The sequence below is a fragment of the Capricornis sumatraensis genome, chromosome X (genome assembly GCF_032405125.1).
Source record: "Capricornis sumatraensis isolate serow.1 chromosome X, serow.2, whole genome shotgun sequence".
In the NCBI taxonomy this organism is placed as follows: Eukaryota; Metazoa; Chordata; class Mammalia; order Artiodactyla; family Bovidae; genus Capricornis; species Capricornis sumatraensis.
The window spans coordinates 133,907,556-133,921,475 of record NC_091092.1 but is presented as its reverse complement, the minus strand read 5'-3'; the positions used below and the strand labels follow the sequence as shown (position 1 = coordinate 133,921,475).

The 13,920-nt window shown below is 42.2% G+C and overlaps 1 protein-coding gene across 1 annotated transcript in view; it reads left to right on the top strand.

The window, feature by feature from the left end:
• Positions 1–13,705, top strand: part of LOC138071965 (epidermal growth factor-like protein 6) — a 175,609-nt gene extending 161,904 nt beyond the window's left edge. The window contains exons 10-14 of the mRNA XM_068963325.1: positions 4,849–5,160; positions 7,120–7,200; positions 8,859–8,963; positions 11,013–11,278; positions 13,610–13,705. Of these exons, the coding sequence (XP_068819426.1) occupies positions 4,849–5,160; positions 7,120–7,200; positions 8,859–8,963; positions 11,013–11,278; positions 13,610–13,705 (860 nt within the window). The remainder of the gene's footprint in view (positions 1–4,848; positions 5,161–7,119; positions 7,201–8,858; positions 8,964–11,012; positions 11,279–13,609) is intronic.
• The last annotated feature ends 215 nt before the right edge of the window (positions 13,706–13,920 follow it).

Below are 13,920 nucleotides of genomic sequence, written 5' to 3'. Positions count from 1 at the left end.
AGCAATTATTGGCACAACAAATGAAAAACCCTTCACCAATATAATTCCTAACCAACCCACTATACTAATAATTTCCAACTTCCCAAAGGAATTTGCCTTTAGTAAGTCTAAAACATCTCGTGCCTCTCAGGTTGGGAGGCTGTAAACAATCACATGTGGCCGGATGAACCTATACAGGCAGGCTAGATAACCTTCAGAGGAGTTTGTAAGTTGAAACACTCTTGTCATGCCCAGGAATTTTTATTGACTTGGAGCTGCAAGTTAACTCCTTCTCCGAGAGAAATGGTGATGGGGGAGAGCCCCCCGTAAAGTCAGAGGTGTAGCTGAGAGCATAAAACAGACTCTGGTTTTGGGGGTAGATGCTCGGGAACAGAGGGTTTCCTGAGGCTTGATCACGCCTTTGCGTATGCCAAGCCTCCTTCCTCATGACCTTTGCCATGGGCGGAGTTCGTCACGCTGGCTCCCGGCAATCATCTCCTGGTCCATCCATGTTGCTGCAAATGGCCTTGTCGTGTCTTTTTTGTGGCTGAGTAGTTTTCCATTGTATATATGTACCACCTCTTCTTTACGCACCCCTCTGTTGATGGGCATTTAGCCTGTTTTCATATCTTGGCTGTTGTAAATAGTGCTATGAGCTTAGCAGTGCATGTATATTTTTGAATTACAGTTTCTCTGGATATATGCCCAGGAGTGGCATTGCTGGATCATATGGTAGTTCTGTTTGTAGTTCTTAAAGTACTCTCCATACTGTTCTCATGAAACAATAGACTGGTTCCGAATAGGAAAAGGAGTACATCAATGCTGTATATTGTCACCCTGCTTATTTAACTTATATGCAGAGTACATCATGAGAAACGCTGGAATGGAAGAAACACAAGCTGAAATCAAGATTGCTGGGAGAAATATCAATAACCTCAGATATGCAGATGACACCACCCTTACGGCAGAAAGTGAAGAGGAGCTAGAAAACCTCTTGATGAAAGTGAGAGTGAAAAAGTTGGCTTAAAGCTCCACATTCAGAAAACGAAGATCATGGCATCTGGTCCCATCACTTCATGGGAAATAGATGGGGAAACAGTGGAAACAGTGTCAGACTTCATTTTTCTGGGCTCCAAAATCACTGCAGATGGTGATTGCAGCCATGAAATTAAAAGACGCTTACTCCTTGGAAGAAAAGTTATGACGAACCTAGATAGCATATTCAAAAGCAGAGACATTACTTTACCTACTAAGGTCCGTCTAGTCAAGGCTATGGTTTTTCCTGTGGTCATGTATGGATGTGAGAGTTGGACTGTGAAGAAGGCTGAGCACTGAAGAATTGATGCTTTTGAACTGTGGTGTTGGAGAAGACTCTTGAGGGTCCCTTGGACTGCAAGGAGATCCAACCAGTCCATTCTGAAGGAGATCAGCCCTGGGATTTCTTTGGAAGGAATGATGCTAAAGCTGAAACTCCAGTACTTTGGACACCTCATGTGAAGAGTTGACTCATTGGAAAAGACTCTGATGCTGGGAGAGATTGGGGGCAGGAGGAGAAGGGGACGACCCAGGATGAGATGGCTGGATGGCATCACGGACTCAATGGACGTGAGTCTGAGTGAACTCCGGGAGATGGTGATGGACAGGGAGGCCTGGCGTGCTGCGATTCACGGGGTCGCAAAGAGTCAAACACGACTGAGTGACTGAACTGAACTGAACTGATACGTAAACATTTCTTATGCTAAGAAAACTTTTTTTTTCCTTTGGTCATCCAACTCTAAGCTTATTTAGGGGAGCAGTTTAAAACAGATTTTTCTCGATTCTTGAAAACCTCAAACATCACAATATTCTGTTTGATATCTGAAAAATTATTCATTTTGTTACTATCCATTCTGCGGCAGAATCATTTCTCTAGTCTTTTGCCAAAATGTTTATTTACAAGAGAAAACTATCTTCAGACCACTCAATATGTTATTTGCCCAGTCCTTTTCCATTCTGCTTTGACTGATTTTCTGTAAAATAAACAGCCATGTCTTTTTTGAAAATTGATCTTAACGTCTTAACACACACTGCTTAAAGGATGGCCGAAATCCACCCTTACATGCAAAGAAAAGTCATAGAAAAATGAGAGAATCACATCTAATTAGTGTTCAGCATTATAAAATGCTGTGTTGTAAAATACATTTGTATCTGTGTGAACTGCTTGTGTATAATAAGAAAGCAGCTTTTATTATGAGTGTATTGCTTTTGATAAAGTCCAGACCCTAGATGGCAGTACAGAAGAGGAGTTAGTCAATTATCCTTATGCACCATCTGTATCCAAAGGACAGTGCAACCTGAATGTGGATGTGTGTATTTTTTTACTGTTCTTATACGTGTGTGTATGTGTTAGTCTCTCAGTCATATCTGGCTCTTTGCAACCCCATAGACTGTAGCCCACCAGGCTCCTCTGTCCATGGAATTCTCCAGACAAGAATACTGGAGTGAGTAGCCATTCTCTTCTCTAGGGGATCTTCCCAACCCAGGGATCAAACCCGGGTCTCCTGCACTGCAGGCAGATTCTTTACCATCTGAGCCACCAGGGAATATGTGGGTAGTCATAAGGCACCATTAGATAATTTGGTCTTAGTTTGACAGCAGCTATACATCATTCTAAGGAAATCAAAACTCTAGCACTACCCAACTTGATTAGTAACAGTCAATTTAAGAAAGGACACTGTGTCATTCAGTTACCAAGAGCATGGCTTCTGGAGTCAAATTACCTTGGCTTGATTCCTGGCTCCCTAGCCTACTGCCTCAGCTCTGAGAGCAAACTAAGCTTTTAGGATCTCAGTTTCTCTCTTCAAAATAGTGCGTGCATGCATGCTAAGTCGCTTTGGTCATATCCGACTCTTTGCGACACTATGGACTATAGCCTGCCAGGCTCTTCTGTCCATGGGATTCTCCAGGCAACTGGAGCGGGTTGTCATGCTCTTCTCCAGGGGATCTTCCCAGCCCAGGGATTGAACCTGTGTCTCTTATGTCTCCTGGGAAGCCCATAATAGTGTCTGACCCTTAATACTGTTTTGGCTATTACATGAAATAATCCATACATAATAAATAAACACCCACGTGTAGGGCTTAACTCCAATCCAGAATGGATTAAATGCTCTACAACCATGCACTCATAGGAGGAGTAATAGTGACAATGGCTTCTTTACCAAAATTCGATGATGGTTCCCATTGGAAAGCAGCTTGTTTAGTCACTGAAAATATGCTGTAATCATTAGACGTTCACATTTTACAGAGCATATTCAAGAATATAGGTGTGAGTACAACGAGGCCATTCCAATACTTTTTCCTTCAATAATAACATAAGCAGAAGAGGTATGATCTGGAAAAGAATTTAACTTAGTAGGAGATTTTCGACATTCTGGTGATGAATTCTAAAAATAATAGTAAACACAGGCCCAATATATGTTGAGCACTGATCTTAGTATTGACATGTATTCACCTGTTTCACCCTCATAAATGTCTTCCTTTTATCCTAGCTGTGTTTTAAAGTCAGCAGGGCACTTATTGATTTATTTGGCTGTGTCAGATCTTAGTTGCAGCATACAGAATCTTTCATTGCAGTGCACGGGGTCTCTAGTTGTGGCACGTGGGCTTAGCTGCTCCATAGCATGTGGGAATCGTAGTTCCCCAACCAGGGATTGTGCTATATAGTAGGGTCCTTATTGATTATTTTATATATAGTAGTAGTGTGTGTCTGTTAATCCCAAACTCCTATTTTCTCTCTCCCTCCCTTTCCCCTTTAGTAATCATAAATTTGCTTTCTATGTCTGTCAGTCTATTACAAAGATGCATTTTATTTTTTTTTAGGTTCTATTTTTCAAAATATAAATTTATTTATTTTAATTGGAGGTTAATTACTTTACAATATTGTATTGGTTTTGCCATACATCAACATGAATCTGCTACAGGTATATCCATGTTCCCCATCCTGAACCCCCCTCCCTCCTCCCTCCCCATACCATCCCTCTGGGTCGTCCCAGTGCACCAGCCCCAAGCATCCTGTATCATGCATGGAACCTGGCCTGGCGATTCGTTTCATATATGATATTATACATGTTTCAATGCCATTCTGCCAAATCATCCCACCCTCTCCCTCTCCCACAGAGACCAAAAGACTGTTCTATAGATCTGTGTCTCTTTTGCTGTCTTACATACAGGGTTATCGTTACCACAAAGATGCATTTTAAAAACGAATTTAATTTAGTGGTGAGAAATATGAAATGAATGTAAAACTAAACATAGATGCCTCTCTGTGAATAATCAATAAGTAAAATCATTTAGCTTTTGATACTAGTTGGTTGAGGTGAAGAAATTCAAAGATATGTATACACTGAATCAAAATCACCATTTTTGTAGGTCACAAATGGCTCATTATTGGCAATGTACATATGGTTTAACATAATGCTAGCTATAGTTTTTTAACATCACATTTAAACAAATTACAGGGCTCCCTGGGCAGCAGCAGCTTTGACAGATACCAATGTGAAAGCGGAAATATTAGAGAATTCTGGAAAATTCATCACGTTGTGATCTGTAACCCAGCTTGGTAGGAGCAGGTATTGCATCATCATACTTTATGAAGCAAAAGGAAGGTTTGTCTTTGAACGATTAAGGTAGTTAAGATCCTGCTGTAACCATTGGAACCACTTAAACCAGATGCAAATGCGGTTCTTTCTAAAATACCAGATGATTGAGCCTCATATGTGTTGATTCTGGAAGCATTCATTGACTGCACTTTGACATTTTTTAAATGCTCCAGTTTTGTGAGAGATCTGACTATTGGTCAATGTGGAACTTCTCTTTTACTGTTGGTTTTAGTTATCCCCGAAAATTCTGTGAAAGAATTCCTCAGAGCACCTGGTACCATCAAGGACAGAATTAAGAAGTTGCTTGCTCACAAGAATAGCATGAGAAAGAAGGTAAAAATGAAAAACATCGCAGAACCCAGAGGGACGCCCACCCCAAAGGTTGACTTGGAGCCCTTCAGCTCTGAAGAGAGCATTTCCAGAGATGGGAACCCTCACAGAGAAAAAAAGAGGAATGGAAACAGAAAGAAAGAAAGGCTGGAGGATGAGAACAGAGATGAGAACCATGTGGAGCAGGAGCAAAGCCTTCGTGGAGATGTATTTTGTGAGTATCAGTTATGACTTTTGTTAATTTATGCATCTCACGAAAAGTGAATTGTAGTTTTCCCTGGCAAATGACAGGAAAGAGGAAGATGCCGTAACTAAGATGGTGAAGTGAAGTGTGACAGTTGGTCGCTCAGTCGTGTCCAGCTCTTTACCACCCCAAGGACTGTAGTCCACGGGGCTGCTCTGCCCGTGGAATGAGTAGCCAATCCCTACTCCAGGGAATCTTCCCAACCCCGGATCGAACCCTGGTCTCCCACATTGCAGGCAGATTCTTTACTGCCTGAGCCGCCAGGGAAGCCTAAGTAAGATGGGGGTCAGCTTTAAATCTTAAGAAGCAGGGTTCTCTATACGGTCTGGAAACTAACATCTTCTGCAGAACAAAATCACATTTGCTGCTGTGGGATGCACAGAAGGTCAGTCCTTTCCACTTACCTGGGACGTGTCCTATTTGATGCAGCCCCTCCTTCTGCTCCTGACCAAGGAGACCTGCTTGTCCTGCCAGCTCAGTCATCTGGCTGCCCAGCTCTGGGTGCAGTGCACCCCTAAACCCCAGAGAGATCCCCCCCCACCCAGGTAGATTTGCTGAGCTCTACCTTTTTCCTTCTTGAAGGCACTTTTTACAGGCACACTCAGTGAAAGGAGAATGTCAGAGTTGTGTGCTTATAATTTTCAAAGGTAAAATAGAGGAACATTCTATATAGAGCTTAAGCTTCAGATTTCTACGTGAGCTGGAGAATCACCATTGTCACTGGTGACTGTGCAGAGCCATCATCAGCCTCGGCCCCTGCAGGGGGATTTCCATGTTGACCCAGCCTGGGGCTTTCCCTTCCATTCTCACCAGGCATCCGTTGCTCCCTCTCTATTTTGCCTTGTCTGTGCTTGCCCCATTGTTGTTGTTCAGTCGCTCAGTAGTGTCCAACTCTTTGCGACCCCATGGCCTGCAGCATGCCAGGCTTCCCTGTCCTTCACCATCTCCTGGAGCCTACTCAAACTCATGTCCATTGATTCAGTGATACCATCTAGCCGTTTCATCCTCTGTTGTCCCCTTCTCCTCCTGCCTTCAATCCTTCCCAGCATCAAGGTCTTTTCTAAGGAGTCAGTTCTTCCCATCAGGTGGCCAAAGTATTGGAGCTTCAGCTTCAGCATCAATGCTTCCAATGACTATTCAGGATTGATTTCCTTTAGGATTGACTGGTTTGATCACGTTGCAGACCAAGGGACTCTCAAGAATCTTCTCCAACACCACAGCTTGAAAGCATTAGTTCTTCAGTGCTCAGCCTTCTTTATGGTCCAACCCTTACATCTATATATAACTACCGGAAAAACCATAATTTTGACTCTATGGATCTTTGTCTCCAAAGTCATGTCTCTGCTTTTTAATATGCTGTGTTTAGGTTAGCTAGGTGATGCCTAATGGGGTCCACTGGGGGCACCTTTCAAAAAAGATGTTCTAGATGTGGAAACTGGCACCGATACGAATGCTTTGGAAATGTTAGGGAAACACTGCTGTAACCTACTCTGTAAGTAGGACACAGCTGTCCCTTGGTATCCCCGGGGGATTGGTCCCAGGAACCCCTGCAGACACAAAAATCCATGGATGCTCAAGTTTTATATAAAATGGTGCAGTATTCATACATAACCTAAACACATCCTCCCCTATACTTTAAGTAGTCTCTAGATTACTTAAAAGACCTAGTACAATGTAAATACTGTGTAAATGGTTTCCTGGTATGCAAGGCAAATTCAAGTTTTGCTCTTTGGAACTTTCTGGATTTTTAAAAAAATACATTTTCAACCTGTCATTGGTTGAATCTGTGGATGTGGAGCCCATGGTGACAAATAGCCAGCTATGTATGATAAGCCATATCTGATAAACCCTCTTCATTCATTGATTCATACCTTCCTAGTATGTGGGGCTTTAGGGATTTTTTTTTACTGATCGAGTGTTCATCGTTAGCCTCTAAGGTGAATGAAGCGAGTGAAGTTGATCTGGTTCTGGTGCAAAGAAAAACTACATCATCCCATCTGAAACACAAAGGTGAGTAACATATATTAGGAGTGAGTATATTTTAGGAGTACTAGCACTCGAAAAGAATATTGAAGAATGGAAGCAAGCATTACCTGGCATCTTTTAATTTTAGAAGTTAGACAGAAATAAAATATCTTTTCTGGAATAGGGGAAATACGGGTTAAGAAGAAAGGAAAGTGAGAGAAGAGGCCGTGTGTTTGTACTGGTTTAGATATATGTAGATGGACAGCCTGGATTCCAACCTAGTTTAGGAGTCAGGTCTAGTTCCAGCCCTCAGTGTTTGGAGGACTTGGTCAAGTCACTTATGATTCTCAGTTTTACTTTCTTGAAAATGGGCATGATTGGAGAATTTTTGTGGCAGCCACATCAAATGATGTAATGTACCTGAAAATGCTTTGCAAATCATTAATGCATCAACAACCAGTTGCTGCCCCTTATCTCTTCAGCTTTTCCCCTTTCTTTGCCCTTCCTTTATTCCTTAGTATAAACTGCAAAAGCCCCCCATTCCAAGCCAGAGTCTGGCATTCGTTACAAATCAGAAACATCTCAGTCTTTCCTCTTTTTCCCAGTGGTAACTTCTGACACCTACATCAGAGGTCAAGACTGTTTTCTGTAAAGGGCCAGAGGGTGACTATTTCAGGCTTTGGGAACCATACGCTCTCTGTTGCATCTGTCAGCTCTATCACTGCAGCTCAAAAGCAGCCACAATCTGTAAATGAATAGGCGTGGTGTGTTTCAATAAAACTTTATTTGCAAGAACAAGCAGTGGGCCAGGATGTTAGTTTGCTGACCCCAATCTACATAAAAGTAACTGGAGGCACTGGGTCAAAGGTTGTGCTAGCTGACCCTGTACTCCATGCAGTTGTTAGGATTTCTTAAATGAACATTTGTTAGATCAAGCCCCTGGGTGCCAGATGGTTCAACAAAAGACCACAAAAGAAATTGAAATAGCAAGTTTATTACTCCAGGTCTTGGGGAACGACACGGCATGGCCTCCAGGGGCCCTAGAGGGAAGTCCAAGCAGAACGTGGGGCACACGCCTCTATGAGGGTCCATGTGTGTGTAGTGCTTTGGGCTTGCTGGGCTAAGGTTGCATTGACGGATTCCAATGAAAACAATTGGGGTGTTAGTAAGCTTCAGGGGGCTCTTATCTAAGGCAGATACAAGGCCCTGAGAAGCAGGGGAGGGTGTCAATCACAGGGGACATTGGGAAAGTCATATGAGGTACTCACATTTACGAGTGACTCCATGGGCTCCTATCTAGGACTTGCACTTGCGTGAGGGCTAATGCCAGTTTAAGGCCCTCGCAGACTGCAGGGCCAAACAAAATGGACACCAAGACAGCCATACTTAGCTAAACTTTTTTTTAATTGAAATACATTTCATTGACAATATTGTGTTAGTTTCCGCTGCACAGCAGAGTGATCCAGTTATACATTCATATGAATATATTTATTTCTGCGTTCTTTCCCATTATGGCTTGTCATAGGATATTGAATATAGTCCCCTGTGCTATGCAGTAGGACTTTGTTGTTTACCCATCTTTTAGTCCCAAATTCCCTAAACTCTTGACAGCAACTGCAAACATGGCCACGCCTTCCAAAGATCCCAATGTTAAAACATTTCCTAATCCGCTTAATGATGCTGAAATGCACCCTTTTTCTTAGCACATTTAAATATCTCAGTTGACTGCACCTTTGACCATGGCGTCTGTGACTGGAAACAGGATATAGAAGATGATTTCGACTGGAATCCTGCAGACAGAGATAATGGTATGTAGTCTTCACTGATCCATGTCCTGTGATCTGGCCCTGGAATTAAAGCTATCCAATGATTCGAGGGTAATTGTTCTCATTGCTTGTGAAGTCAGGGTTGTTTGTCACCTTTGGAAGCTTTTAGACCTTCCCAAGTCTCCCCTGATAAATGATTGACTTAGTCCATTTCCCACCCACCTACCCCGTAAAGGATTCTCTAGCAAACCTCTTCCGTATTCACTCCCCTGCTGCTGAGACACAGATGTAGGACTTTGTATAAGGTTTAAGAGTATTCGGAGAAAAGGTAGAAGGAAGTTGTTTCTTTTCCCCAGTTTACCAGCTTTGGTGCTCTGTGGTTTTCTTTTGAGTTTAGGAGGAGGGGGAAAGGAATCTGGAAAGGAAATATTAATATGACCTCTCCCTAAACCTGGAGTTTTAGGAGCGTCACCCCTCAGAGCACTGAAATCATAATGAGCAGCAGATCAGCACTCTGAACTCCTGGACTGGACTTGCCCACCTATCGCTGGAGGATTTCTTTCTTTCCAGTTAACCTTGAATTTTTCTCTGCTGAAGCTCTGAGTTGCCTACTTTCCACTGTCTACCTTTGAAGGGCTCTAACTTCCTTTGAGGCAGAGCATTTGGTTGGCAGATCCCATTTGGAGCATAAATAGAATTTTGGTCATCTAAGGCTGACTCTGTAATTAGAAATAACTGTTATACTTTCAGGAAGTCTGGTTCTTTACTCATCAAAGTGTTTCTTTGGAGAGGTTTATGCCCAGCCCTCAGGTAAAAGATCCTTCTAGATCCTCCCTTGACACTGATTCCTCCCTGAGAGCCTTCCTTGCAAGCCCTTACGTGCAATCAGGAAACCTGGGTGTCTCCTTACAAAAATTCCTTTTACAACGTGGGATATAGGTAGAGGATAGAAGTTCCCTATTTACAAACACCTGATTTGCAAATAACCCTGAGGTTCACTCAACACGGGATGAATGAGCATTTTTAGAAGGATGAAATCTCAAGGACAGATCAAAGTGGGCTTGAACTGGAGTAAAAGGGAAACCTACCACAGTGGGTCACAAAAGACTGTAGCTAGTCGAGCTGCTAGATAAAATGTAGGATGCCTCAATTTCAGATAATCAGCACATGCTGTTTAGTATATCTCAGACATGTTGTCTATGTGAAATGCAAACTCCACAGGGCATTCTGGACTTTTATTCTCTGAATCTGGCAAACTTACTAACTGGGGAAGAAGACCAGGCAGTCTCTGGGTCCAGTGAAAACTAAAGCAATGTCAATCTGGGCCCTGAGAATGTCTCTAGGAGTTGAACTACCAGAAAACTCCACCCACCCACAGAGTCTTTCTCCTGGCTTCTAGAGGAATATCTTCTTTCTGTCAACTTCTCTAAACCCCACCCTATGAGAGTTTTTGTCCAAGTCCATCAAAGCCACAACCATAAGGCTGCAGATGAGCAAATATCCACTATACTGGTTACAAAATTCTTGGGAAAAGGATCTGAGAAACAGGTGATCTGTGTTCCTACCATCTTCAAGCAGAACTTGGAGTGACACGTTGCACATGGTGGCTGAGCTCCATGATACCGTTAGTACAGATTCATGTATGTTGTGAATTAAATAGCACACTGTGGACCCACCTAACCAGCTAGTCATCGTACATACAACTCAGTGGAGAAATGCATTCCAGGGTCAACCAACCAAGGTGGAAAGTTCTGGAACACAAGTTTTCTGTTAGCTGAAAATTATCTACAGTGCTCAAAGACCATTAAATTAGATTCTTACCCCATACCTACTACTACCAAGTTTGTGAATGTGAGCAGATTCCTCAGTTTCTCTAACTCTCAGTTTCCTTCTCTACAGAGCAAAGAATTTTAGCCCTAGGATTCTAAAATTCATGTTAGCATGAAAATTTTGTTCCTAAATATTTGAAATGAAAAGGACTTGAGCTTCCCCTATAGGCGCCTATTGTTCATTTTTTAACAGCTATTTTATTCACTGTAGCCAAACCCTTTGCAATGGCCCCATTAACTGTGGGTTTTTCTTCCTTTCCAGCTCTTGGCTACTATATGGCTGTTTCAGCCCTGACAGGTCAGAAGAAGGACATCGGCCGTTTGAAACTTCTCCTCCCCAACCTGCAACCCCACAGCAACTTCTGTTTGCTCTTTCATTACCGGCTGGCTGGACACAAAGTAGGGAAGCTTAGAGTGTTTGTGAAAAATAGTAACAATGCCCTGGCCTGGGAGAAAACCAGGAGCACCAATGAACAGTGGAGGATGGGGAAAATTCAGCTATATCACGGAATTGATACTCCCAAAAGCGTAAGTGGAAAACTGTATAAAATGAGATATTTACATTCTTTTTCAGTGACTTAACAAACAAAGCAAAACACTTCCTGAAGTACCTAGGCCCTGGGGCTATAGAGATGAATAAGACTTTCCCCTCCACTTAAAGAGCTTACATTCTGGAGTGAAATAGGCAAGGTAGTTAACAGCACAACAAATGATAATACTTGTCAGGTGCAGGCATATCATATTCCGTGGAAATGAAGTGCTCATGTGTCAGGCTCCTCCCACCAACTTCCTTCCAAACCAGGCTCTAAATTCCTTACTACATAAGAGCACATCCTGCTGATTGGTTCTGTGCCCAGCACTTATCACAATGAATGGAAACCAGAAGGTCATTTTCCAAAATATTTATTTTATTCAAGTAGAGTTAATCTATAATGTTGTGTTCCTCTCTGCTGCACAGGTGATTGAGTTCTACCTCTATATACAGTAAGTCCCCTGCATATGAGTGAGTTCTCTTCCTAGAACGCATTTGTAAGTCCAACCAATTTAGCCAAGGTACCCATCTAACTCAACTGGCTATATAGTACTGTACTGTAATAGGTTTATAATACTTTTCACACAAATAATACACAAAAAACACGGCAAATAAAGAAAACATTTTAAATCTTACAGTACAGTACCTCAAAAAGCAGAGTAGTGCAGTACAGCAGCTGGCACACAGGGGCTGGCATCAAGCGGACAGGCAAGGAGAGTTCCGATGGAGGAGGGCGAGGAGGCGGGAGCTGGTAGAGCTGAAGGATCGTCAGCAATAGGAGACAGAGGACGAGCTGTAATGTCACTCACGCCCGACGTGAATGGAAGGTACCTTCGCATCTCTGAAAGCTAGAAACTTGAAGGCTCATATGTAGGGGACTTAACTGTAATGCTTCTTCCTAATCTTTTCCATTATGGTTTGTCACAAGGTACTGAATAGAGTTCCCTGTGCCCTACAGGAGGACCTCGCTGTTTATCCATTCTCTAATAGTTTGCATCTGCTAACCCCAAATTCCCAACCCGCCCCTCCCCCACCCCACCTTGGTAACCGCAAGTCTGCCCTCTATGTCTGTGAGTCTGTTTCTGTTTTGTAGATAGGTTCACTTGTCTCATATTTTATTTTATTTATGTTTTGGCCCCAATGTGCCACATGCAGGATCTTAGTTCCCCGACTAGGGATCAAACCCTTGCCCCCTGCATTGGGACTGCAGTCTTAACCACTGGACTGCCAGGGAAGTCCACATTTGTGTCACATTTTAGATTCCACATATGACTGGCATCACATGGTGTTGGTCTTTCCCTGTCTGACTTACTTCACTTAATGTGATATTCTCTAGGTCCATCCATGTTAGTTCCTGGCCCAGGGATTGAACCTGGGCCCTGACAGTGCAAGCTCCAAGTCCTAACCAAAAGACCTTCCCAGTTACTATCTTATATATGATAGTGTATATATATTAATCCCAATCTCCCAGTTTATGCCTCCCTACCCCTGTCCCCTTTGGTAACCCTGTTTGTTTTCTATGTCTGTGGCTCTGTTTTGTAGATACATTTATATGTACTATTTTTCCCACGATTTTTTTAAGATTCCATATATAAATCATATCACATTTGTCTTTCTATGTCTTACTTCATTCAGTAGGACCAACTAGATCCATCCATATTGTTGCAAATGGCATTATCTCATTTTTTATGGCTGAGTAATATTCCATTATACCACACCTTCTTTTCCCTTCATCTGTCGATGGACATCTAGGTTGCTTCCATAACTTGGCTACTGTAAACAGCTCTGCAATGAACATTGGAATGCATATGTCTTTTCGAATTACAGTTTTCTCTGCACCTAGGAGTGGGATTGGCCTATCATACAGTAGCTCTGTGTTTATTTTTTAAGGGACTACCATACAGATCTCCCAAGTGGCTGTACAAATTTGCATTCCCACCAGTGGAGTAGGAAGATTCACGACGATAATTAAATTTCTTCTAGCCTGGGTTTTGAAAAGAAAACTGTACTATTCCTTTAGTGTTGCTTTTTTTCTTCTAAAAAAGAAGGAATTCCAAAATTTCCTCTTAAACTTTACTGTTCTCAGCTTTCCAGGGCTTTCCAGATTCTTTTAGGTGTTGCAGGAGCCCTGTTTTCTCTGATTGTAATTCACTCAGTGTAGATACCAGGCATCCGGAAAATACATTACCACATATTCAATGTCAAAGCCTGTTTCTATGGAATAGGGACATATGAATTGTGTTCAGTTTAATAGCAATTAAATAGTGGGACTTTATCATTGCTTTAAATATCTTCAAGTAATTTTTTTATTCCCTCTCCATTATTAGATCATTTTTGAAGCTGAACGTGGCAAGGGCAAGACTGGAGAAATTGCAGTGGACGGCGTCTTGCTGGTTTCAGGCTTATGTCCAGATGGCCTTTGACCTGTGGATGGTTGAATGTTACTGTTATCTTTTATATCTTTATATTCGGCTTTTTATGTCAGTTCTCTGTTTTTTGACAGTATATCATAGATCCCCCCCATTTTAGAAATACAATCTGAAAAACTGTGGTGTTCAAACAGACTCATTATTGTGAGATGCCTTTCTTGTATACAATATACTGATATTTGCTTTAAATATAGTACCATAGTGTCTTC